The sequence below is a fragment of the Corapipo altera genome, unplaced genomic scaffold (genome assembly GCF_003945725.1).
Source record: "Corapipo altera isolate COAL_440 unplaced genomic scaffold, ASM394572v1 23b, whole genome shotgun sequence".
Lineage (NCBI taxonomy): Eukaryota > Metazoa > Chordata > Aves > Passeriformes > Pipridae > Corapipo > Corapipo altera.
This window is the reverse complement of record NW_020884885.1, coordinates 4,051,762-4,076,558: the sequence shown is the minus strand read 5'-3', so window position 1 is coordinate 4,076,558 and position 24,797 is coordinate 4,051,762. Positions and strand designations below refer to the sequence as shown.

General features: G+C 39.1%; 1 protein-coding gene across 6 annotated transcripts in view; it reads left to right on the top strand.

The window, feature by feature from the left end:
- The window catches only part of DCAF5 (DDB1 and CUL4 associated factor 5), a 72,398-nt gene extending 52,170 nt beyond the window's left edge, over positions 1 to 20,228 (top strand). For all 6 annotated transcript variants that reach the window (XM_027641949.1, XM_027641955.1, XM_027641950.1 and 3 more), the window contains exons 7-9: positions 1,624 to 1,690; positions 11,573 to 11,700; positions 18,180 to 20,228. In XM_027641949.1, the coding sequence (XP_027497750.1) occupies positions 1,624 to 1,690; positions 11,573 to 11,700; positions 18,180 to 19,979 (1,995 nt within the window). In that variant the 3' untranslated portion in view covers positions 19,980 to 20,228. The remainder of the gene's footprint in view (positions 1 to 1,623; positions 1,691 to 11,572; positions 11,701 to 18,179) is intronic.
- Positions 20,229 to 24,797: the final 4,569 nt, after the last annotated feature.

Genomic DNA, 24,797 nt, shown 5'->3' with positions numbered 1-24,797 from the left:
GGGAAGCACAAATTCCTGGCACCGTCAGGTCAGTTTGGCAAGGTAAACTGCCTAAGTGCTTGAACTTGTAGAAATAACTTTCTGGCTTGGAAAGTATGGATTCATGAGTGATGCTGAACTAGTGTGCACAAGCTTTTAAAGGACCTTTTGTTTGATCAGTGCCTCTTACCTGTCAGCAAATGAGCAGAATTGCATTCATAAGAGCTTACTCACATCCTGCATCCTTAAAAATGAGAGGAAAAAGAATGGTTGGATTATGATAGTAGGAAACCAGAGAAGGGGTTTAGTCGTTGGTTACTGCATTTTTGTGACTGAAAACATCCAAACACTGCACTAATGTAATTAGTATTGCAAACAGAATATGGCAAATTTATAGCCATTTTCTCAGTGTTAGCATATATTTTTTGCTTCTCAGTCCTGTGCTATTCCAGGACTTGTCTTCTCACTTCTTGATGTTAGTTTGCCTGATGATTTTATGTATCCCTGGTGAATGAAAGGCAGAAATCAGTTATATTTTTGCCAAGCAAAACAGAACTTGTTTCATATCAAAGGTTAGAAAAGGGACAAATCTGCTCCATGTCTTTCTTTTTCACCCTTCCCTCTAACCTAATAGCAATAATAAAATGAAAAATCCAACTTCTTGACTGTATTGATTAGGCAGCAGCCTGAAGTCAGGTGAGAGCTAAAGATTTACACTGTCTACACCAGTATAACTGGAACTGGAATCTGCTTTAGGTCCTGCCATGTCATCTCATCTCTAATTTGGGAGAAAAATAAACTGTACTCCCTGTCATTTATTGGAGGGTTAGTATTTGTAGACAAGGCACAGTTTGTGGCCTCTCAGAACTGAGAGGCATAAGCTTTTTACCATGTCAAATGTCACCTGTCATTCCATTGCATGTTTGTAGTGTATTAAGCTACTTAAAATTGCATATTGCCTGAAGTTCTGCGCAATAAAGAGATTGCTTATCATTCACGCACTGTTAAAAAGGGCAGCCTTTCATCTCTTCAGAGTAACTATGACCAGGAAAAAAATTAATAGTGTGATAAATGTGAGAGGGGGGTTTAAATCACTTGAGGCTTGCTGACAGTGAATATTTAGCTTTGGTTTTGTTTGGTGTTTAAGATTATCTTCAGTGACTGACTTTTGGTGGTCTGGGTTGATGAGCCAGACATGTTGTGCTTGTGTGTAATGGACATGCTCTCTTCTTAGGTATATGTTTCATGACATTTTCCTTGGTAGTTCAGGAGATGAGAAAAAAGGATTAAATACTTCAACATTAAAAAAAGACCAGGGTTGCAGGCTGCAAGATAGCGTGATTTAGACATGCTTGTATTAAAGCCAACCAAAATTCATAACCTTATTTAGCAAAGCAAACATACACTTTGGGCCGTAGGCATTAGTGAAGTATGCTTTTAAATTTTGATCCATTTATATGCATACAACATTTTTGTGCTGGTACCTCACCACCATTTAAAGGTAAGTTGATCAGTGATGTGCAAAGAATGATGGAAATTATCCTTTTTTTCTCATTTTTGGTTTGGAGAAACTAGATCAATAGTAGAATAACATAATTCAGGTGATACTTCGTAGTAAGCTGCTTTTATTTTTATTCCTAACAGTACATCCTTTCGGGCTCTGATGACTTCAATTTGTATATGTGGAGGATTCCTCCAGATCCAGAAGCAGGTAAGTTCTGTTGGTTTAGAATTTGTGGGAGGAGTGGGGCAGAGGGGCAGGTGTCTGACAGATACTAGCTTGTTTTTTGGAAAAAATTGCTTTTCTCACTCACCCTGTGAATCTAGAGTAATTCTGTGGAAAGCTGGATAAGGGAGAGTTTACAAATGCCTAATCCAGTCTCTGAGTAACAGTGGCCAAAGTAATTTGAACATTTTATCGTAATGATTTTCTGTTTATTTTCCTTCTCATATGGTGATGATTCATTGCATAATGAAGCTTGCAGCATAAAATGTTGACAGGGTTCTCCTTATACTCCAGTGCATTGGCCTTCCTTCCCTCTCTTTCCTCTTACACCAAGATCCTCCCAGGATTTCCAATGCAAAGGAGTTACACTTTTTTACTTTCTGAGTGGAGGAGCACTCTCAGCTGTTGGAAATGGTCTCTTTTAACTCGCTTCTGACCTGTTCCCATGCTGGGGCAGACATTCTAAGCAAATAGCACTAAGACGGCCCTGTAAGAAATTATAGGAGAGAGGTGTTGGAGTAAAGAAAAGCAGCAATGTGTGGGGGATGTAACAGTAGCATTGTTGATGCCACAATGAGTCAATGCTTAATTTGATATGGTCTAGCAGAGTTTGGCAGTATGACACACTAAGCCATACAACGTCAGCATCTCTCTTCTGTTGAAACAAATCACTGCTCTTTTACAAGGGTGTTAAATCTTAATTGAAAGAGTCAAGACTTTCGGAAATGTACTAGTATTTCTATTTTTGATGGCTCTGGCAGTTTAAACTCTACATTTTAGTGGTATTAAGTACAACTGAGTGCCATCCTCTGATCTTGAGTGCTTTAGTGAGAGACAATTACAAGCTGGGTTAGAGGTAAAATGAAAATACTTTGTTTCATTTTCAAGGTTGTTAATCACAGCTGTATAATCCACAGCTGAGAGGATGACTGGCCTCTAAAAGATTTGGTTAATGGCAGAGTTTTGAGGATAGTGCCATTCTAATTTTGGGGGTTTTGTTTATTTAACCAACATTTCATATTGCAGTCCAGAAGTCCTGTTAAATATACCAGTAGCTTGGCCTTCACTGTTTTACTGTTACTTGAGGATTACTGTGTGGACTATAGAACTACATTTTATCCATGTCACTATACTTGTCTGGACTTCTTTTGTAAATTCTGGATTTGAGATTTTGTGTTTATATAGCTGTGATGCTCTTGAAAACTTTTTCCCAGACAGCTGCAAATTACAAACTTTTTATCTGGGACTTTGGCACAGAGTGGTATCTAGTTCTTGTTGCACCTGTATTTAAGCAAAATTATCTATTTCAGAGTTGTTATTAAGGATGCAGCTCTGTGAAAAAGATATATGCTTACAAAAAAAAGTTGCAATTTACAAATAGCTGATACATTTTAATCAAACCAATTTACAGTTTAATATGTGATTTACCACAAAACAATGTCATATGTGTTTTGTTCAACTTTTTTGTTTCCGATTCTTGTAACTTGAGGAAGGGTGTCAGTACATTTGCAACATTTCAGTTACAAAATGAATTACTAAATATCAGTTGCCCTCCATGGTTGCTTAATGGATAAGAAGATCCTGTTGTAGGAGGGTGTATGTCTTAGTGTCTTGTAACTCGAGCAGTTCTCTTTTTGAAACATTTTAGCAAAACTAATGAGCTTTGTTCTATTAGACCTAAAGATTCCGCTTCCGTGGCAAATAACTCATTGGCCATCCAAATCACCTGTGATAGGCTTATTGAAGCTATTATTTTCTTCATTCAGCTCTTCTTGAAGGGCTGTACCTGTTTTGAATGTGATGAAATACACTTTCTTAAATCTCCTCCTGCTGTTTAGAATAATTGTCAGACAGAGATGTCACTGTGCTTCCTTCTTAGATAAAGAATCTTGCTGTAGGGATATGAAGACTTTAGAAGGCTTTTGCTTCAATGGAAAACTCCTTGTTCCTATGTTGTAGCTAAAATAGGAGTGCCTTAGGGTCTGTGACCTGGGAGGGTGGAATGTGGTCTTTCACTTAAAATAGTGTACAGACTAGACAGGGTAATGTAATGTCCTGTACCATTTGTTGGTATTTTAAACAAAAATATCTCTCTGTCTGCTTTCTATCTTCCAGTTGAATTCAGACATTGTGTTGCTATAAGTATTTATGATACAACTCTTAAATTGTATCAGTTATTTGTAAATAGTGAGCTTTTCGCAAACATATTATCTTTTTAGAGAGTTGTATCTTTAACAATAACTCTGAAATAAATTATTTGGCTTAAGTACAGGTGCACCAAGTACTAGCTATCTAATGGTTAGCAGCATTAGTGCACAAAAGATGAAGAAAATTGTGAAGGATCACACCAGTCAGACAATTGCAAACACATTTCAAGTTGGAGGAACATGGTTACCTGTGTTGGTATTTTGCCAGTAGAATTTGGGCAGGAAGGTCTGTGAAAAAAGATATTTCCTAAATTGCTTAGAAGCTATTCTATTGAAGAGTTTTACTGACTGTCTCTCTCCGTAGTCTTAGATTATTCTAAATAGGCCGGGATTTTCTATGCCAGAAGGTTGGGTGGTTTTTTACCACCTTTTGTGGTTTCTTAAAGGTGGAATAGTTAGTTCATTTTTCCACTTTCTTCTCCATCCAAGTACTATCCATCTTTCCACTGTACTTCAGAAGTAATTGCCAAATGTTTGGTGAATTTTTTAGCCAGTTTCATCTTTAAAGTGTACCAGTTTTCTTCAGAGACAGCTCCTAGCAAAGTTAATACATTAGTCTGGCAGAAGAAAAGCAGTCCTGAGTTTCCACAGCTTTTACCTGACTCCAAGGCAGGTTGTAGGTGAGAAGAGACGTGACCTGCCCAGCAAGCCTGTTAACATATAAGCACTTCAGGCATTATTTAAATGTAACTCCTATAAACAAGGTAAAAAAAAACCAGTTAAAGGCAGAACCTGACATGTCTTGTGGGGTAATAGAGGGCTTAGTAGACCAAGTGTTTTGCAAAATGGAGTTTACATTCCTCACTCACTACTCTGAATCATCTCTGCAACTCAGAGCTTGTCTCTTGCTTTTGAAATATTGCTCCAAGATGCTCTGTGAGGGATACAATATTTATTTGTGATTGAGAAGACAACTAGGGATCCCTCAGTTTGTGTGAGCAGGCTGTCACTAAATCAGAACAGCAATCTGCATTTCAAAACCTCTTTTTAATTCTGTCCTTGACTGTAACTGCAAGCAAGAAAGGGCCTATCATTGTGGTCTGGTTACTAAACTAATTGCACGTATTTTCAGCAGAACTGACGCAATTTTATTTCCTTTTGTTTCCTCCCCCTTGGTCTTTGTAAATGCAGACATTTCTTTAGGCAATAGAATTCAGCAATAGATCTTTTCACAATATTTGAACAGGGTTATCTCATTGGAGACAGCTTGTAGTTTAAGTTCTCAAAGTCCCAGGTGGATAAGTGAAGGCAAATGATGAATAACAAATAATAGAATGTTTCTTAACATCTTCACCTATTTTTGAGATATTTTATATATGTGCACACATGCATATATGCATACTATGCATGTATGGGTTGGGATGCAGGGAAGCCATCTGACCCGATAGGGAGCATGCTCTACAAGGTTTGTATTTTTTAAAAAATATGATTTTTTTTGAGGTGTGGTCTTGGAATCTAAACTGGTTTACTTTCAGGATGGTATTTTGTCTCTTTTTTCAGGTCAGTCAGTTGACCATAGTGTGCTATGGAGCAGTTGTTAAATTAACACAGGAAGTAAGTGATGGGGCATTGTAGAAAAGGTTCTTGTGTTCAGTGAAATTGAGACTGGTTTTCATGTCATGTGGATTGTAATAATACCACAGACCTGTGGAATGTACTGGCTAGATGGCATCTATCAGAAAACAAGGCAGTGTTGGGTGCTTTGTAGTGCTGTGGACAAGTGGGAGAAGATTCAGCATCTTTGAATGATTCTCTCACCAGCCTTAGCATGCTTAATAATTTAGGAATAGAAAACTGAAGACAACATTGAGCACTGGGAGAGGCTAGAGAAGCTTTAGTCCCTAGCAACTAGCCATCTGATAGTACCAAAGATCCTTCCTCTTCATTGTATTGAACATGTTTGCAGCTACCATTACAAAAGAAATGCAAAGGCAAGCAGTTTTCACACCTCTGTTAAAAAAAACCCCAAAACCAACCACATAAAAACCAAACCAAAACAAAAAACCCAACCACACAAGAAACAAACAGCTATTGTTTGTATGATAATTTCAATTACTTTATTTCTGTTGTGTTCAGAAAGCATAATTGGTGGGGGTAATTTGCATCATTCCAATAACATTGTGAAAACCATTGCGACCTATGCAATTAAGCATACCAAAAAAGCAGTGTCTCTCAGACCAGGAAGGGGAACAGAGTGGAAAGGGTATGCCCAAGTTTATTTCTGTAGTAATTTTGTCTTAGCTTTCATATTGTTGTTCAGCTGTACTGGTGATCACAAAAGTGGGAGGATTGGTATAGATAAGGTGTAGATAGGTATGGCAGATATTTAGAAGCAACAAAAGAAGGAAGAAAGTATACATCCAAAAATAGCCTCTACCATACAGCTTTCTGCATTGTCTTTACATGTTTAAATATTACTTTTCTCTTTGGCTTTTGGAACCTCCACAGAGGTACAAGACCACTGTGGGGCTGGTTCTAGGCAAAGGCCAGGCAAAGCTGTTGATTGTTTAGAGGAGCATGTTGTCTGAGGCAGGTGCTGAAGTCAGCCGGTTGCTCCCTGCGCTTTCACTAAAGCTCTGCAAGGCTATGCGGATCCTTTCACCTGGCCTGGGAGGTGAAGAGGATATTCAAAGGTGACAAAAGAAGCAGTTGGAGCTCCAGGTCTAACAATGGACCTCCTTTCTTACAGAAAGTAGTGCTACTCCTGTCTCCTTTTACTATGCTGGGAGGAGAAGGGATCTTGGCCATCCCTTGCTGTTCTCACCCCATGTTTAATGTGACCAAAGTCAGTTTTGCCTGTGCTGCTGAGAAACTTTTGGTTCCTCTGACTGCTGCCAGAGCTGGAGTCAGATTCCTGATCCCAGTAGTAGGTATGCTGCAGCACCCTGTGCTCTCAGGGCAAAAGTAAGTGCATGTGTTTAAATCCAGCTTCTCTGCAGACAGGTTTCCAAGGAGCAAAGCCATCTGCTGGCATCCATTGTATGAAACAAACACAGGTGTGTGTGTGTGTGTGTGAGAGAGAAAGACTTTTAAGGAGTCTAATCATAATCTGCTGCACTGAAGGCAGAGGCCCCCATATGCTATGCATATTGGCTTGCATTGTGCTGTGCATTTACATTCCAAACTACAGTGTCTCTCTTTGTTAGCACATCGTGACCTCATAGGATTCAAATGCAAAGCAGTGGCCTATGGTCTAAATGTGTCCTGGATTATTACTAATGAAAACTAAATTAATTTTAAATGAGCTACTACTGTAGTGCCAAGTACTACAGTGGAATGGTATGCTATGGCATACTGGCAGCAGCTGCAAATATCTGGTTCTTCTCAGGAGTTTTCAGCACTTTGCGTAATTTAACAAGGCTTGTATGAAGTTATGCTTAAGTCTGTGGAACATCTCTCTACCATATATGAACAAACAGTGGAACTTCTTTTTCAGTGTCCTAGATAGAAAGGACTTCTTAATGTGGTCATTTAATTAATCTGTTACAGAGCCAGTGGATGATAGTTTCTTATCTCAACAAGTTCTCTGGCAATTTGACAGGTTTTTTTAATGTTTGGTACAATGCATCTTCCATTAGTTTAGAGACTGTTCTACATTCTTACAGGGTTTCTGCATTAGAGCACTTTCCTAAAAATTTATCACTTTCGCTTTTTCCATGTCCTTCAAATAATTCATTCTGGATTTTTCTAAACACTGCTTCATGCTGTACGATTCGTGTAGTGGAAGTCAGAATGATGTTCAAATAACTCTCCTTCATTACAATTTACTTGAGTTATTTAAAATATGTTGGGATGTACCATCCAGCATGTTCACAATATGTCATGTCAATTCATTCACACAAATATTTACAAATCCACATAATTAAGAAGTATATCATTAGCCTAACATTTAAAACACAAAATAGTAAAGCAAACAAGAAGTACTCGCTTTGGCTACTTAGTAGACATCAACTACTTCAAAGCATTGTATTATTCCTTCCTTCTGTCTGTATGATAGGCCTTGTGTTGCCATGGTATTCTTGTCAAACGCGTACGGGAAGTCTGTTTTAAAATATATACTTCAGATTTAGCCTTTTATAAGTTATTTCTTTCAGCTAGTCAGATATCATAATAGGATATTAGTTAAAGGATTTTTTGAGATTTTTGTTATTGCTTCTCTTTGGAACACTTATTTGCAGGGTATAGATGAAGAGGGACTTCCTTGACATTTCGCTTTGTGTATCAAATAAAAGCAGACCAAAAAACCCATTGATCAGCACAGCTAGAACACTAAACCACTTAGGACTGCCATTAAGCATAGCAATTTGGGGTAGTATTGCAAAAACAGCCAGTACATATTCATCCCTTCCATCCAGTAGTTAGAGGTTGTAAAGTTAGAAAGTTTCTAAAATTGGTATAATCAGCCTCTGAAGATTTTAAGGGGTTTTTTATATATATTATAAGTAACATATATGTAAACTAATGGCCTCTGTATAAACACTGCTTATACTTGTGGTAGCTAGCTAAGAATATAAAAGCTGCCATGCTAAGTGTTGCTGGACCTGTGCATGCCATTAAATTTAAAAGCAAAGAAATAACACCCTCTTCCCCTAAAAAAACCCCAGACCTCAAAAGGAAAATTTGAGTGCTGTTGGGATAGCAGAGGTCAATTCTGCTGAAACAATGCAAATGAAAATACTATTTCAAGTGAAGACAGTGAAGAGAAATAGAATTTATTGCATGCAAAAAAGGAAGATAGCCTCAGGAATTTGAACAGTTTCCACTTAATGTACAGATGCCCTTTTTTTTTGCCAGCAGACATGAGCAAACTTAACTCACACTGTGAGATGGCTAAAGCTGAATGGCTGCAGCTAAACCTCTGCTGAGAGACCAGGGGGATTCCAGACAAGTCTGGACACAGGCAGATATCTGCCATACATATACTAATGTAATATGATGCCAACTTTGCTGGGCTCCTATAAAATGAAGGAACTGCAGTCAGGATAAGGTTGTGGAAGGCTTTGCATTAAGAACTTAGAGATTACATAGGACTTGGTAGACTAAAATTGCATCAAGCAAGAAGTTGTCCAACAATGAGGTTCTAGGACAGTCTATTGTATTTGACACAAAGTATTGGTGGAATCAGTACTTTCTGGTTTAAATTATTAAAACCTCCCATACCACTGGTAAAAGCTGACTGCTAAGATTTGTACTTCTCCTGGGGCAATTTCATGTAATTGGGCAGTTAGTTCTTTTAAGGGGCTTTGTAGGGAATTTCACCTTCATTTTAAGAGGAGTGAGGTATTTTCTATTACTATGCTTCCTCTGAATTTACTGTTAGCTGCTTAAAAGGAACTTAGGCAACTTCAGTATTAAATCAGAAAGCTTTGCAGTTCCTTCACAGAGTCATAAAATCATAGAATCACAGAATGGTTTGGGTTGGAAGGGACCTTTAAATATCATCGAGTTACAATACCCCTGCCAAAGACAGGGACACCTTCCACGAGAGCAGCTTTCTGAAAGCCTCATCCAACCTGATCTTGAACACAATTTCTCTGAGCAACTTGTTCCAGTGTCTCACCACCCTCATTTAAAAAAAAATGCCTTCCTTATATCCAATATAAACCTACACTCTTTCGGCTTAAAACCGTTGCCCCTTCTCCTTTCACTATAGGCCTTGGTAAAAAAGTCTGTCTTTCTTGAGAAAGTCCCTTTTATTGAAAAACTGCCATGAGTTCTCTTTAGAGTCTTATTTTCTCCAGGCTGAACAACCCCAACTCTCTCAGCCTTTCTTGTAGGAGAGGTGTTCTTTCTCTCTGATCATTTTTGTTGCCCCGCTCTGGACCCACTTCAACACCTTCACATATTTTCTTGTGCGGGGGGGCTCGGAACTGGACACTGTGCTGCAGGTGGGGTCTCACAAGGGCAGAGGAGAATCACATCCCCCAACCTGCTAGTCACACTGCTTTTGATGCAGCCCAGGATACAGTTGGCTTTCTGGGTTTCAGACACTGGCTGAATTTGACTACAGCCTAGGGAGCCTGTGTTCTAGACATGGCATGCTGAGTGCTTTTCATCCAATTGCTCTTAGTGTATTGATAAACATTCAAGAAGTGTCTTCTGGCATTAAATAACTCTTTTCACTGTTCTGCTAGGAAAATAACCATGGATTAATTCACACTACTGACAGTACCATGGAAGGCCAATGAATGACTGAGAAATGCAGCCCAAGATACTGGTGCCTTAAATTTGTATTTCATCTCCATTATAATTCTTTCTTTGTCTTTCTAACTTCTGACTCTTTTGTAAGTGACTTGTAGGGCATATTTCTTGTTTTGTGCAGAATTCAGGCAGTCAGAGTCCATGGATAGTTAACACTTTTTTTAGGCATTACTTCCCAACTTGGAAACGTTTCCTAAACAAACTATCTCTTCATTCCCATGGTCTCTTTTCTGGAACATTTGTCACCTAGGTCAAGTTAAATGTTGAGAACTGGTCTTAATGTAACCATGTACTGTGGCTTGACAGATACAATTGGATTGACAACTGATCTGGCTGGAAGGAATGCTGTGGGAGTAGGGCAACTTGCCATCAGCCATAAGTATCTAGCAGGATGAGCAGGATGAAAGGACATGAAAAATCTCATAAAGGGGAAAAGAAAATCAAAAGAGCCCAGTTTGTCATTTAATAGACTTGCTCTCCACTCTGTTACTTCTCAGTCAAATTTACTTACACTGGTGAAATCTTGCTCCAGTGGCTGAAGGCAGAATGTACCTCTGAACCTTCACGGAAAAAAATGTACCCAAATAGGAGAACTGCTTAAGTTGTAAATGACAAGGTGGTTTTCCTCCGAAGTGGTTGTTGAAGTGTTCCTCCGAAGTGTTATTTCCCATCTTCTGAAAGTTTGGTTTTCTTTCACTGAAGATGTTAATCATAGCATGTTGATGGACACTTATTTATTCAGACACACAGGTGTACTTTCTAACAAATTGAAATTTTAATTATGTAAATCTATGAATATAAAAAAACTGCTGTGTGACAGTTTTCTTCTTTGGTGTATAGACCTAGCAGGAGTCAATGACCAAGCAAAAAAGTTAATTGCCTTCTGTTTTGAGTTTTACCGCTAGCACAAAAGCATTCCACTTCGGCTAATTCACTGCCTTGTGACAAAGCATTATATAACCCGCTGTTCAGATGTGTTATTTCAGGTCCCTCCTACCCATCAGACTAGAGTCAACTGTGACAATAATACATTGCTGATTTTAAAAATAAATTTGAAAAATAGTATAACTATTGAAAGTCAACCTCTTTATTTGTCTCTTCTTCAAATTTACAAACTGTGAGTAGTGCCATGCCTCTGGCACTACAGTTTCAGTGGTGAGTTCATTATGTATGTTGTTCTTATCCACGTAGTTTTCATATTAGGTCAAAAACCTTCATCGTTTGTTTAAATGAATCAAAGTGAGCCTCCAAGTCCTAATTTGCAGGAAGGATGCTTTTCAGCCAACTTGTAGCTTTTCATAGAGGCATTGCTCTTAAAATTGGAATTCTACACCCAACACAGGCCTTAAAATATAGAAAAATAAAGCTGAAGCGCATATAATATGACTTTACATGATTATGAATGAAAGTAATATGAAGATTTAATTATTCATGTCCATGTGTGCTTGTTTTCCCCTAGGTGGCATTGGCAGGGTCGTCAATGGTGCTTTTATGGTATTGAAAGGTCATCGGTCAATTGTAAACCAAGTGCGGTTTAATCCTCACACTTACATGATCTGTTCTTCTGGTGTTGAAAAGATTATAAAGGTAAGATTAGTTGTCAAAAAATGTGTTCTTTCAATGTTTCAGGAAGAAATGCTTTGGTTTTTTTCAGTGTCATTCTTTTCCACACTCATCCTGTCTTCTTATCTTATTCATTTGTAAAATGTCTCATTTGCTGGATAAACCAATGCAAATTTTTAATTGGGCATTTTACCTTTAAACTTCATTTCAATTTTAAAGGTTTCAGAGATAGGAGATAAGATCAGAATTTTCTGACCTTTTATCTTGAGAAAGGAGTTTTTCTCCAGTTTAATTCCATACCCGAAGTATCATGAAAAACAGTCCTTCTTGGGAGAGTCTGATCACAGGAGTAACGTGATCTCCTACAATTTCTGGTACTCTAGTCTAAAATTTTATAAAAATATCTCCAAAGACTAACGTTGAGCCTTAGCCTAGCCTGACCCAGTTGAATTTAGCCCAAATAATGCCTCAGGAGCCCTTCTATAATTGTTGTACATATTTGTTCAGTGAATCAGTTCAACATACCTTTTCTGTTCCTCTGCTTCCAGAGGAACAGAGACTCTTAACACCTTTCACAATATGTCTTTTCTGAATCCTTTACAATGTATAGCGTTTTTAGACAGTTTTTACCTTTTTCTGTGGAACTGAAAGAGATAAGAAACTTTGTTAGGTTTTGAAACTTCTTTCCTTAAAGAAAGAAAGTCAGTATTGTGTAAGCAAGGCAGAAATCTTTTTGTTATTTGAAGGTGGTGAGGCAGAGGATTATGCTGTACTAATGTGATTTGCATTCTGCTGCCATAGATGTTTTGCTATAATTTAGGTCTATCAACAGGATGAAAGAAACCATAACCATTTAATTTTGAAGTAGAATAATAAGAACTGCTGCTGCTTCTATTTGTTGAATAACTTCATAAAAATCTTACCTGCATGTGTCTCTAAATAAGGTTGTTAGATTATTAGTAAATGCTTTAGCCAGCTACAAGTTGACTGAGTGAACTTGTCCTGCAAAGGAATGTTTTAGTGATCTGCAACTTATGGAGCAGAACTGGCCCAAAATCCTGGGACCATGGCCCAGTGCCCAGCTGCATCACTTGCCATTACAGCTAGTATCAACATCTGGGTTCTGACTGTAGTTCAGCTTTCCTTCTCTTCTGTCTTCCACTGGAACTTTGGTTTGCTTTTCTACTTTGTTCTTCATCTGTGTCTGCCTGACAGGTTTGATCACAAATCTGTTAAATACAGACTTTGAACAAAAGTGCATTGAACAGTCTTAGCAGTTCACTGATTTTTCCATTTCCAAGCAGTCAAAGTGCCACTGTTTAACAACAGTTTTGCCAGAGGCATTTTTTTTTTTGTTTTGGGACCCTGATTCATGCAGCCTGAATTTTCTCTTTTGGATTTTAGATCTGCTGACCCTTCACCCTGTGAATCCTTCCTGCATGAGTGTGCTTAGACTGTTGGATTAGCATTGGTATAAACATCCCCTGTGTTCCTTTTGTGTACTTCTGCTAGGGTTTTGGCAGGGCATTTTTTTGCCTAGTGATTAAAAGGTTAGTTCGATTAAGGCCCCAGTCACAGGTTGTGTAACTCTTTCAAAGCACCTCTGCTTCAATGCTTCCTTAGAAGAGAATGCCTGTTGTGTCGCAGTATGTGCAATGGAACTCGTGTAGCTGCTTTGAAGGAACTGAATTCCCCAAACATTGCAAGCTAGAAACAAATTAAGGAAAAGGTGTTTAATGTATTAAGTTTATTAGCGAGCCAGAATGTCTTACCTTTTTGTTGAATGTGCTTTTGAATCAGCTTGCAATGTGCCTTGTTTGGGGATCAGGTTGTTTTAATGCTCATCTCTTGTCTGATCTGCATGACTTCAGTCTTTAAAGGTACTGGTTTAGTGAACAGCAGTTTGTGGGTGACCATACAATGGTGATTTCTTCTTTATTCCTGCTACTTCTATAGATAGGCTGAAGACTAGTAACTGCCACTAGCAGAAGGGTAAAACAGGGAAAACATAACCAGCAGTTTTGAGGGGCCATTTACTGCATTGAAAACAACTGGGAACACAAGTCCTTCTCTAGCATGGCTGTCTTTCTTTCCCCCATATAAATGCTTCATGTGCTTGCTTAGAGAAGTTGAGATGACAAGAGGAAGAGCCATAAATAAAAATAGTAGTTAGGTTTTTTATGTTTTCTTATTTCTTTCATTTTTGTTTGTTTGTTTTAATCAGTTTCTTAAGAAGTGTCCTTCTTTTTACTATCCTTTAAGTGTCTTCTAAAATTTCTGAAATTAAATCACAGAAGATAACTTCACTGTGATTGGTTGGTATTCTATTCCCTCAATTATAGAAACTTTGGGATTAATTAAAATGTGTATGCAAGTACTTGTGTGTCTGAACCCCTAATTTTTAGACTAGCTGGCCTAAATTTAGTACTTCAAGAAGGGAGAAACTAATAGCACCAGCATGAAGGCATAATACAGACAAGCCATTCAATAATTCCATGTACTTCTGCCAACACACTTGCTATTTTAATGCTGTTTGCAAATGAGATAGAAATTCATCTCAGGTCTAGCCCTGTAGAAAAGAGTAGTATTCACAAGAATGGTTTTGACTATTGTGGTTGTGCTTTTTTTGCTTTAGTTTTGTTTTGTTTTAAAGCACCCACAAGAATACAATTCAGTAACTCAGTGATTTTTGCTAGGACCAAAAATAAGACTCAACAAGCTCGTTAATAAAGAACACTAGAAGCCTCGATCCATATACTGTGTTCTGGGCATATCAACCCAGATGAATTGCTCATTGTCCTCTATTTCAGAAACTTGAACCTCAGTAAAATTGTACGAAAAAGCACAGCTGTGAACTCAAATTAACATTTGCAGCAAGCATTATCCACGATGGGCAAAAGCAATGTAAAATAGAAAAATACCACTTTCCCCTCAATTAATTGTGCAAGACATTGGGATGTGCTGGCAGGAAAACAGATTGAATTGCAGGAGAAATGAATGAGGCATTCGTTCTGATGTATGAGGCTTAGAGGAAGGACACAGAGAATTCTGCAGTTAGAAGACAGTTCCAAGAAAGATAAAATAGATGAAGTGCATAGCAATTTTAAAAAAGAAATTCTGTTTTGTATTGGAAATGTGATACTGAGCTCCGATTGGAAATGTGTAACTGAGCTCAGATGCTGTAGGTCCCATTTGTTTAAAAATCATCAGTATCTCAGATAACAAAGTCTATTTGAATATGTTGCTATGGTGACAGATTAATATCATTGTGACTAGCTGCCTCTGCCTAATCAGATAATCTAATATAGCTGGTTTTAATTATTCTGATGCTACAGGCATAACTACTTTTTTGTTTTAAAATTTGGGGGTTTGCCACCATGGAATACAAAAAATTTCAAAGATGCTGTCTGAAGTATCTCTACTGAAGTAGAGAACCAGTTTTGTATCCCCCTTTTCTGTTATTGTTCCTATTTTTATGTCTGTACTCAGGTCATCAGTTAATCAGTATTCAGCTCCTTAATCTTCTGTCAGAGAAAGAACTTCATGATAGATTGTTGCTTCAGTGGGATGATTTGCCAACTTACTTTCCCCAATTTGTTCACATTCTTCCTCAACATGGCTTCAGTCAGAGGATGAGGAAAAGACAAAAGCATTCCATTTACAATGAAGACCATTTCAGATGCACAAAGAGCACTGGACCAGTTGATGTTAGTTTAAAGACCTCCCAGTTCTGCCAAGGATAGATTCTTAGTCTAGTTTCTTTTTGGGACTCTGGCAGGCCTTTGCACTTCCTCATAGGAAAATATCTAAATTGTGGGGATTGTCTCTCCAGAGACAACTGATCCTCGAGACAACTGTCTGTCCAGAGACAAACAGGTATTCTCCTGAATTCTCTTGACTTCTCTTTATTATTTACTCCTTATTTACTCCTTCTCTGTGAACAAATCTAGCTTGGAAGGGAAAAGCCTCACTGTGAAGTTTTTGTAGCTATCTTCTCAATATTAACACTGCTCTGTTTTCTCTGATGCATGCAGAGTGAGCAGAAAGATGTGGTAGTGCTAACAAAGATGTAGAATACCTCTGTGCACACTTCATGTACCTTTTTAGATGAACTTAATTACAAAACAGACCTTTCCCAGAGGGACTTCAGAGCAGACTCCCACTCTTCATTTATATTGGTTCATAGAGAATCTAATTCTCTTGCTTAAAAAAAAAAAAAAGAGTTTTATAAAATTTAGTGATCAATCTAATGCTGCTATTTTAGGAAGGGGCATGCTGGCCTGTCTGTCCAAGCACACAGTATGAAGCATTGACAAGAAGGTATATGCTGTTAAACACAAAAAGATCTGATCTGCTTACTGATATGCTCAGTGGTGGGACAAAGGGGGAAAAGATCCGACAGGTTGTGAGAGAAGGTACTGAACATGTGCTAAATAAATCATCTGGAAGGCAGCAACTCAAGGATAGTCCTTTGAGCAGTAGAGTTCTGTTTTTCTATTCCAAATCTTGGTGTGTCCACAAATCAGCAATCTCTCTCTTGAATCCACTGAGAGAAGGCTCTTTCCTACATTGACTTTAGAAAGTGAAGCCTGGGAAACAGAGGATGAAAAGAGATTCTTTCTATACTCTTGAGTAGTTAAAAAAAACGGTTAAGTATGGTTTATGGAATTCTGTACATAGTAGACTTAGACTGGGTTTCGTTGTCTTCATCCAGGCCTGATGTTTGTCCCTTGAGCTATGTGTCTCATAAGTGCGGTGCTTAACCAAGCAACAGGAACTGTCTTCATTCAGGTTTCAAATGTCATATTAATGAACTGTACTGGAGGAGAATTTGCTTAAGTATTGCAAATAATAAAAATAGCAATTAAGTACCAATAGCAAATACACCTTGATATCGAGGCATGTTCCTAGGAACACACTAATGCAATGTAAAATTCCTTTACCTTTGCTGTGAAAGGCAGCTTGATGATTGTCTGCAGAAGAAGTTATATCTGCAGCCCACTTTAGTTTTTGCCTAGTATCTCTTTATCTATCTAACTAGATCATATGTGGAAGCTCTGTTAAACATAAATTACAAAGGATGCAAAGTAAAGGCTTTCAGGTTTGGGAGGATTCCAGAATGAAGTTTACTTGTACATCTTAAATTTGGCTGTGCTGGACAAGTAGTTGCAAGATAACTTATTTCATTTTGCTTCCATTATTAAAGGTGTAAGGTTTTACTGCACACTGTTGAAAATCTCAGTGAATACGTAATTACTTGTGGGCTCTTTTTATACTGCTTGTCATAGTAGTGTGAGATTATGTTGCATGTGTTAACTAGGCATCTGTAAGATAAGTGCTGATTATCCCATTTAGACATGCAAAACGCTCTTTTTATTAACAGCTTTGTCTACTTGGAACAAAACTTAATTAATTTCTGTTGGGAAAAGAGTTAGATGTTTTTGTCAAAGCTTATCCCAAAAGGCCAACCTGGTACAGACAACTGGCATAGAATTTTTTTTCTCTGAGCATGTTAGTATGGTAAAACTAAAGCATGACTGAAATCAGATGTTTTATAAGCAGAACATTAGGGCATTTTTGTGACTAAGCTACATAATGGCTCTGCTTATGGTAAGGAATTGTTCATCCAGTTAACCATTGATCCAGAGTGAAGAGACAGTGGGTTGTCTATGGATTGCCATAATCACCTTGCTCCCAAATCTGTGAGTAAAACTGAGAAAGATGAGGAGATCCAACTACTATTTTTGCTATGGATTACCATTTTCTTAGGGATATTGGTGGCTCTTCTTGTGCGCCTTTATTTTTTTCCTTCTCCACACCAGGATAACTGAGAGAAGGCTAGATGGACAGCACAGTCAAGACTGTTGTTATTGGTGAAATCATTACTCCTCAAAATTAGCTTTCAGGAAAACTCCTCTTCAGCTCTCCCCATTGAAACTGCTGCTGTGTCTTCAGAGGATGTTGGATGCTTTCTTTTCTTCATAACTGTTCCCTAAAGCTCTGATTTTCATCCCCATATATTCAGCTCCTTGCCTGCTGATCAGGTGCGACTGACTATGCAGCTGGATGAAATATTACTCTACACCACACAAGCAACTCTAGTTTCCTGGGAAACTAGTGCCTTCATTAGTGCTAAGATTGTATTGTAGGCAACAAACTATTCTTACTGTTGGTGAGTAAGCATGCCCCATTACATAAAAATACAGCCCTGCAATTTGGGAGAAATTATTACACAATGAATTACTGAAATGATGGATAATTTGCAGCCTGAGAGCTTTTAGGTTTCGGATAGGTGAAATAAATGCAGGAAAAACACATTTGTAAAGGAGAAGTAAAAATCCCGCATCTCTGCAATACTTGTTGTAAGTATGGGTCTGAGGGGTAAAAATTAGTAAAAACAATCTGCAACTTGCAGTTATTCTGGATATTTGAGCTACTGTTTCATTTAAAAAGCTTATTATAGTTTATGCATTCAAAGGTATATGTTTCATTTTTCATTACAGATCTGGAGTCCCTACAAGCAGCCTGACTGCACAGGGGACCTGGATGGTAGAATTGAGGATGATTCACGTTGCCTTTACACTCATGAAGAGTACATCAGTCTTGTGTTGAACAGTGGTAGTGGTTTGTCCCATGATTATGCCAACCAGTCAGTCCAAGAAGACCCACGGATGATGGCCTTCTTTGACTCTCTTGTACGCCGGGAAATCGAGGGCTGGAGTTCTGATTCAGACAGCGACCTCAGTGAGAGCACAATCCTGCAGCTCCATGCAGGAGTAAGTGAACGCTCCGCTTACAGCGAGTCAGAGTCCTCCACCTCTTTGCATCACTCCCCACCACATGTGGCTGAAGAGTCTGATGAAACTGCCTATAACTTAAGGGCCTTGAGATCGACTGCATCCCCCTCAGCCAGAGAAGACGTAGCTTCCCGTCAGCAGAGGCTATCTGCACTGAGAAAGTATCAGGATAAACGTCTTCTGGCCCTTTCCAACGAGTCTGACTCTGATGACAACACCTGTGAGGCAGAACCAGATACAGACCTTTTCCCACGGCCGCCGTCCCCGAGTCCTGAGAACGAATCCAGCAGTTCGAGCAGCAGCAGCAGTACAGAAGATGAAGAGGAACTGAATGAAAGACGCACATCTATGAGGCAACGCAATGCACTGAGGCGACGCCAGAAGGTGCAAAAGGAGGAAAGGACTAGCACTAACACAGAGAATGTAACCCCCTACATAGGTGAGGATATATATGATTACCCCCAGATCAAAGTAGATGATCTTTCTTCTTCTCCAGCTTCTTCACCAGAAAGGAGTTCAGCCAGCAAACAAGCTCTCAAAGAAAGGACGTCTCCTTGTTCAGACAGTGAATCAGTGGAGAGAAAGATTTACAAAGCTTACAAATGGCTTCATTATTCTTACATATCATATTCAGCTAGTAAAGATGGTGAATCCTCCAGAGGAGATGGAGAGAATGATGAAGGGAAACCGGGAACCAGTGGAAGGCACAGTGCATCACGCTCACTAACTAAGGAAGATTCTAGGAACTTAAGTTCAGTAATTCCTCAAGATTCCTCAGCTCTTTCTGCTGAAAGCAGAGAAAATTCAAAAGAATGTGGCATGATAGAAAATTCTAGCAATGGTCAAGCTCATGAATGTGACAATCAGCGACGGATGGAGAGTCAAGATAACACATCTGAAGACACTAGCAGTGGAGGTACAGAGCATTCTTTTGAGACTAAAAAGCTCAATGGAAAAGCTAACTGCAAAGGGCTAAATAGTTGTACCGAAGAACCTTGCATTCAGACTGCAGGACTTATGGAACAGAAAAATAGTCAGAACTGTCAACCAGCATCAAGCCATCACTCACTGGTCCCTCCATTCTCCACTGTCACGATCTGTAGCATGTCAGGTCACTGCTCCAGAAACCAGACTGATGACAGTGAGGAGAGGAGCCTTGACCCCTCCTGTGTTAACTACAATAATGGCCACTTGCATCTTCACCCTTCGTGTTTCAACAACGGACAGAGTTTTGGAGAGCAGGAGACTGTGACGCAAGGATTACAGGTGCACTCAAATGCTGATAATGGCAACCTTGTACAGGTGGGTGTGACCTTGCACAAAGACTGCTGCCTGTCTGAAATGGACTCCAACAGCTACAATGTGAGCACAAGAGAGGATACTGCTGACTTGCATCCTGCGGGCAGTGAGAGCACTCAATCTCTTGGAGGACTGAAAAGACACAGAGTGGAGTTGGAAGACGCAGATTCAGAGAGTTCTTCCTTAGAAAAGAAGTTAAAAACATGATAAATGCAAATGTCTGTCGTAGTGTGCACTCTCTCAAAAAGAAAAGGAAAATGCAAGTATTAAAGGCACATAGAGCTTGGGTCTGAAACATTGTGTTTGATTCTCCATTCCATTCTTCAAGTGGGTCTGTTTTAGATTGCCAGTGGTTCATGCTGTGTAAAAATCCAACTTGCTCCTTAATGAGACTGAGTCTAGTGTACCATACAAGGTTCTGTTTAAAGTAAATCCTTATTAAGATGGTTGACTGAATTATTCTTGTGTGAACATGTGTCATTTGTTCAGCCAGCCAACCAGGATGACTGCTCTAAGGTTTAAGCTAAGGAGGAAGTTTTCCGTATTGACACTTACTACACATGGCAGGCTGAAGAATGGTGGAATTAGATCACACTGGTGGTAGCTTGGGAGTGTGTTTCTTTTTGAGGAAAACAGGGAAGAAGCCTTTCTGGGCCCTTTATTCTGCTTCAGAAACTAAAGAAATGCAACCATTAGGAAGGATATTTTCAGAACTGGCTGGTATCTCTAAAGATGATACCTCATAAAGCACTTGCTTCTGATACAGGTCAGTGACATTATTTTTATGCCAACAGAAAAGCTATAGGAAACAGGCCTCTTTCCAAAATAAACTTTAGACTGTTCCCATGGTGACATTCAATTTTGCGGGTTTTTTTAAAGAAAAGAACTGAATAACACAGTGTCATCACTATATTGATATGTGATTGTTTGGCAAGAGACAGGTATTATGCTGTAGGCCTCATTCTAACCAAGGGCTATTAAAAATCAGACATGTCTTTCTGTGATCTTGACATATAGAAATTTATGATTATTATTACTATTATTATTAAAATATGGCTCTGAGTGTTGGGCTGTATCTTTACTGTGCCCTCCCCTTCCTCTGTGTTCTTACTTCTGAGAAGCAGTAGGCCAAACAGAAAATAGCAGAACTATGAATAACATAACAGATTCATGTTAACAGCAACACTCAGTAAGGTCCAGTTTTCTTAGCCCAAAACTTAAAACAGGTTGAGATTGGAGATCAGGGTTGTTTTTTCACCACTCTGCTGTTAGTATTTAAAATTGAGTAGATGTATTCAACAGAGTTGTGTGTGTAACAGAGAGCTTCAGAGAACTGGGTCTCCAAGCCTGGCAATCAGAACGTGGGCAAGAGCGTAGCTCTGGCTGCCATGAACTGGGGTGCTGTTCAGGTGGACAGAGTCCTTTCTTGCCTGGGTGCTGTTTTCAATGGAGTATCTAGTGAGTCATCTCAGTTCTGGCATGTTGGAATTGGTGGAATTGTATTTGCTTCCCTAGCAACAAGGTGAGAGGAGTCAGTGTGTGAAGGGAAAACAAACCACCTATAAAGGACGTAAAAACTTTGTGCATGTGCTTTGCAGTGCTGACAACAGAAAGAGACGCTTCTTTTAACCCCAGTAATTCTTAAAGGTTTTCAAGCCCAGTACTGAGGAAGAGTTAGTTTATTTTAAGGAATAGGATATTTTTGCTTTCAGTACAACTCTGGCAGTACTCTGCTGTAGAGCACTGGCCTCAGAATAAATATTTCATATGCGCAGCTCCCTGGTGGCTGGGGAAAGTAGGAAGATGCCCACTTAAAACATGATGACAGTAGAGGAGCACTTGAAAAGGGATGCTGAGAGGGAAGGGTATGGGAGGGAGAGTGAAGAACATGACCTGAAACATTCTTTTACCACTACTGTGTTCCATAGGCTGTCTGCCCACTCTGGGTCTACTTTGCCAAGTGAGAACTTGGAATAAGCATATGATGGTGTTTAAGAAGCATGTAAGATGGCTGAAAGGCAAAGGGGTGTTCGCAAATGCAAGCAGAAGTGGCAATAAGAGCAAGCTCTGATACATCGTTACCTTATTTAAAAAATAATTCTGTACTGATTATACTTTACACCACTGCAATCAAGATCATTATGGGAGTGTTCTCCTTGGTTGTATAAACATCTTATTGTAAATGCTGTTTAGCCAAAATCTTGGGGTTACTGAGTCAAAACTTTTTTATTTTGTTTTTTAAAAGTTCTTTATATTGGAAAATTTTCTCATCTATCACTTCTGGTGAATGAGCATCTCTACTGTCCTTTGACATTGTCATCACTTCCCAGTGTTTTCTCAAATGTCTTGTGTTTCACTTTCTGTTCTTTGGTTTGTTTTCAGAAGCAGAATAAAAGCTCCCAGATTTGGTGATACAGAATCACAGGATGGTAAGGTTGGAAGAGGCCACTGGAGGTCATCTAATCCAACCTCACTGCATTCTCCTGTACAGGCTCTGGGCTTAAAGAATTGCTGTGGTTTTCCCAAAGACAGCCTCCCAAGCTGTCTGTATGCTTGTTATTTCTAGTTTCTCTCAAGCAGGAGGGGGAAGGCAGGCTTTTGTTCATAGGAAATTTCAGTGCACACAAGAACTGCAGCACCTGAACCAGTGCATTCACCTTCTCACATGAACAAGTGCTATCAGCAGTAGGCAGCTCCATTGTCTGGTAAAGACCAAAGAAAAGCAAGCAAGCAGCAGCATGTCTCCTGCGGGCAGCCAACAGTGAGAAGAGCTGTTCTGTGCAGGTTGCTTTGCTTTGTTGTTGATTCCATGCATTCCTCTCTCCCACCTACACTGGGTTGCTCGCTGTGCTGTGTGCGGGCAATTTCCTTAAGAGTGTTGGTGTATTCTTCTGATTGTCACTCCCTGTTTCTAGGAAAGGAGTAAGCTGTTCAGTGGAAAATGTTACAAGTTTATATGAAGAGATTTCACCCTTCCTAATAATCTGCCATTTACTTAGAAACGAAAAGGTTGTGTAAATATTGAACTACCCTGTTAGTCACTATTTACTTACCATGCAGCTTTTTATGGTAGGAAATTTGCTAGGCCGCCTTGTACAGTTCATTTCCAGAAAATCTTAGTGGGAAAGAAAAACCCTCCCAGATCCTTAAAGAAATTCTTGATCTTTAAAGAAATTCTTTCTTGTATTTCTACAGTCTCACAGACTGTATTTGCTTATTTCAGCTTTTTCTGTTTAAAGCCTTAATGTCAAGCCAACCTGTTTGTGAGAGAGTCAAAACTGACTCTTCCTCTGAAACAGCAAGCCCAAGGCTTATCTGGGCTGCTTTCAGAGAAGAATATGAGATCTATCAACCAAAGTTTATCTGAGATTTTTCCCGCTCTCAAGTGATCATCTTACCAAAGCTGGTGAGTCTTCTCCAAGGTGAGTGGCTCAGTGGAGATCACACTAAGCTGTTTAGAAGCAGCTTGCAGACAAAGCGTGTCCAGAAAGATACAGCTGCCTTGAGAATGGAAGAGCACAGGTTTTGACCATGGACATATCAGTTGTTTGCAGTATGTTTTGAAATTTAGCCTGTCTCAGTTGGAATAATAATTGAGAAAGATGATTTATTTCTGAAACCTTTTCTTTTCCAATCCATTTGCAGTGGATTTTTTCACCCTAAGTTTCATAATAGAATAAGCGATGGAAACTTTGGTCCTAATCTCTGTTTATAACCCATGTCACTTGGTAGCTGGAATATCACTATTCCTCCAATATTTAAAGAAGATAAATGCAGTTAGGTCCACTTCTGAAATTCTGTACTTTCCTGCATTGTTACATCCTAGTAAACATATCTCTTGCTTCCTATGGCCATCAGAAGTTGATGTGGCCTGATATTACTAAAGTCTTGGGCTGCTTTCATTTGCAGTTAATTTATTGCAGACAAGAACAAGACAGGATTGTTGTTATTATGGTATTGAGTTAAAATGCTTCATGTTAGTAAGCTTTCATCTCCTTTTTACAGACACTACTATTGACAGAGGTGCCCTTTACACCTGATGCTTTCTCTCATTTTCACCCACTCAGATTCTCTGAATGTCTTTGTTAGACCTGGGAAGCTCAGTGCTGTGCTGCAGGGTCGGCAGAGTACCAGAGTAATGCAATTAGCTGCAACAGCTGAATTACTGTGCACATGCATAGAGTTCTTGAGGAATTCTTTAATAAGCTAATTCTAGCGCATACATGATTTATAAAACACATCAGTGAACTCCTGCAGCTGTGTTGGGCTCCACTAATTAGCCCAGCTAATGCTATACTGTTATGAACAAGAACTCTGTTTCAAGCATCTGAGAAAATGGCAATTCTTTAGGGGAAAAAAAAACCAAAACCAACAAACAAACAAAAAAACCAAACCAAAACTAGCACCTCACCCAGTGCATACATACAAAAATACCCCACAGTGCTTATGAAGGCTCTAAATTTGCTCAAGTTTACTTCAGTGGTTGTGCAGGTCAAAAGCAGAAAGGTCCCAGATGCAGTGTGTTCTGTGGTCACAGGAAATGAGCGATCTGAATTTGATGTTTGTACTTTGCCTGATTCAAGTCAAGGACTTGAACTTGGGCCTCCTGCTGTTCACTTGAGCATCCTAAGCATCAGCATATTGCATTATTCAGGAGTGGGGTTCGTTCTTTTGTCTGAAATGCAAAGGGAATGGAAATAGTTCCACAAATACCTGGAGCAGAGCCTTGAGCCCAGCTCTGTTGGTTTATGGTTTCCTAAGAAAATGCTAGAGGATTCTTTTTCCCATCTCCACCTTTGTGTGATCTCTATTTCAAAGAGCAGGAATGAGATATTGAGCCAGTCTTGTATGCATGCCATTTGTCTTAAATGTGATAGAATGGTCCTTTCCAAATTGGGTAGAGTGGATATGATTTTTATTTATTATTTTCCCATAGAGACATAATACCTACCTCCTGAGTGAGTGTCCGAGCCAGTGAACTGTTCATTTTGGGGTATGGCTGGCAGGCCATCTCTTTAATATCTT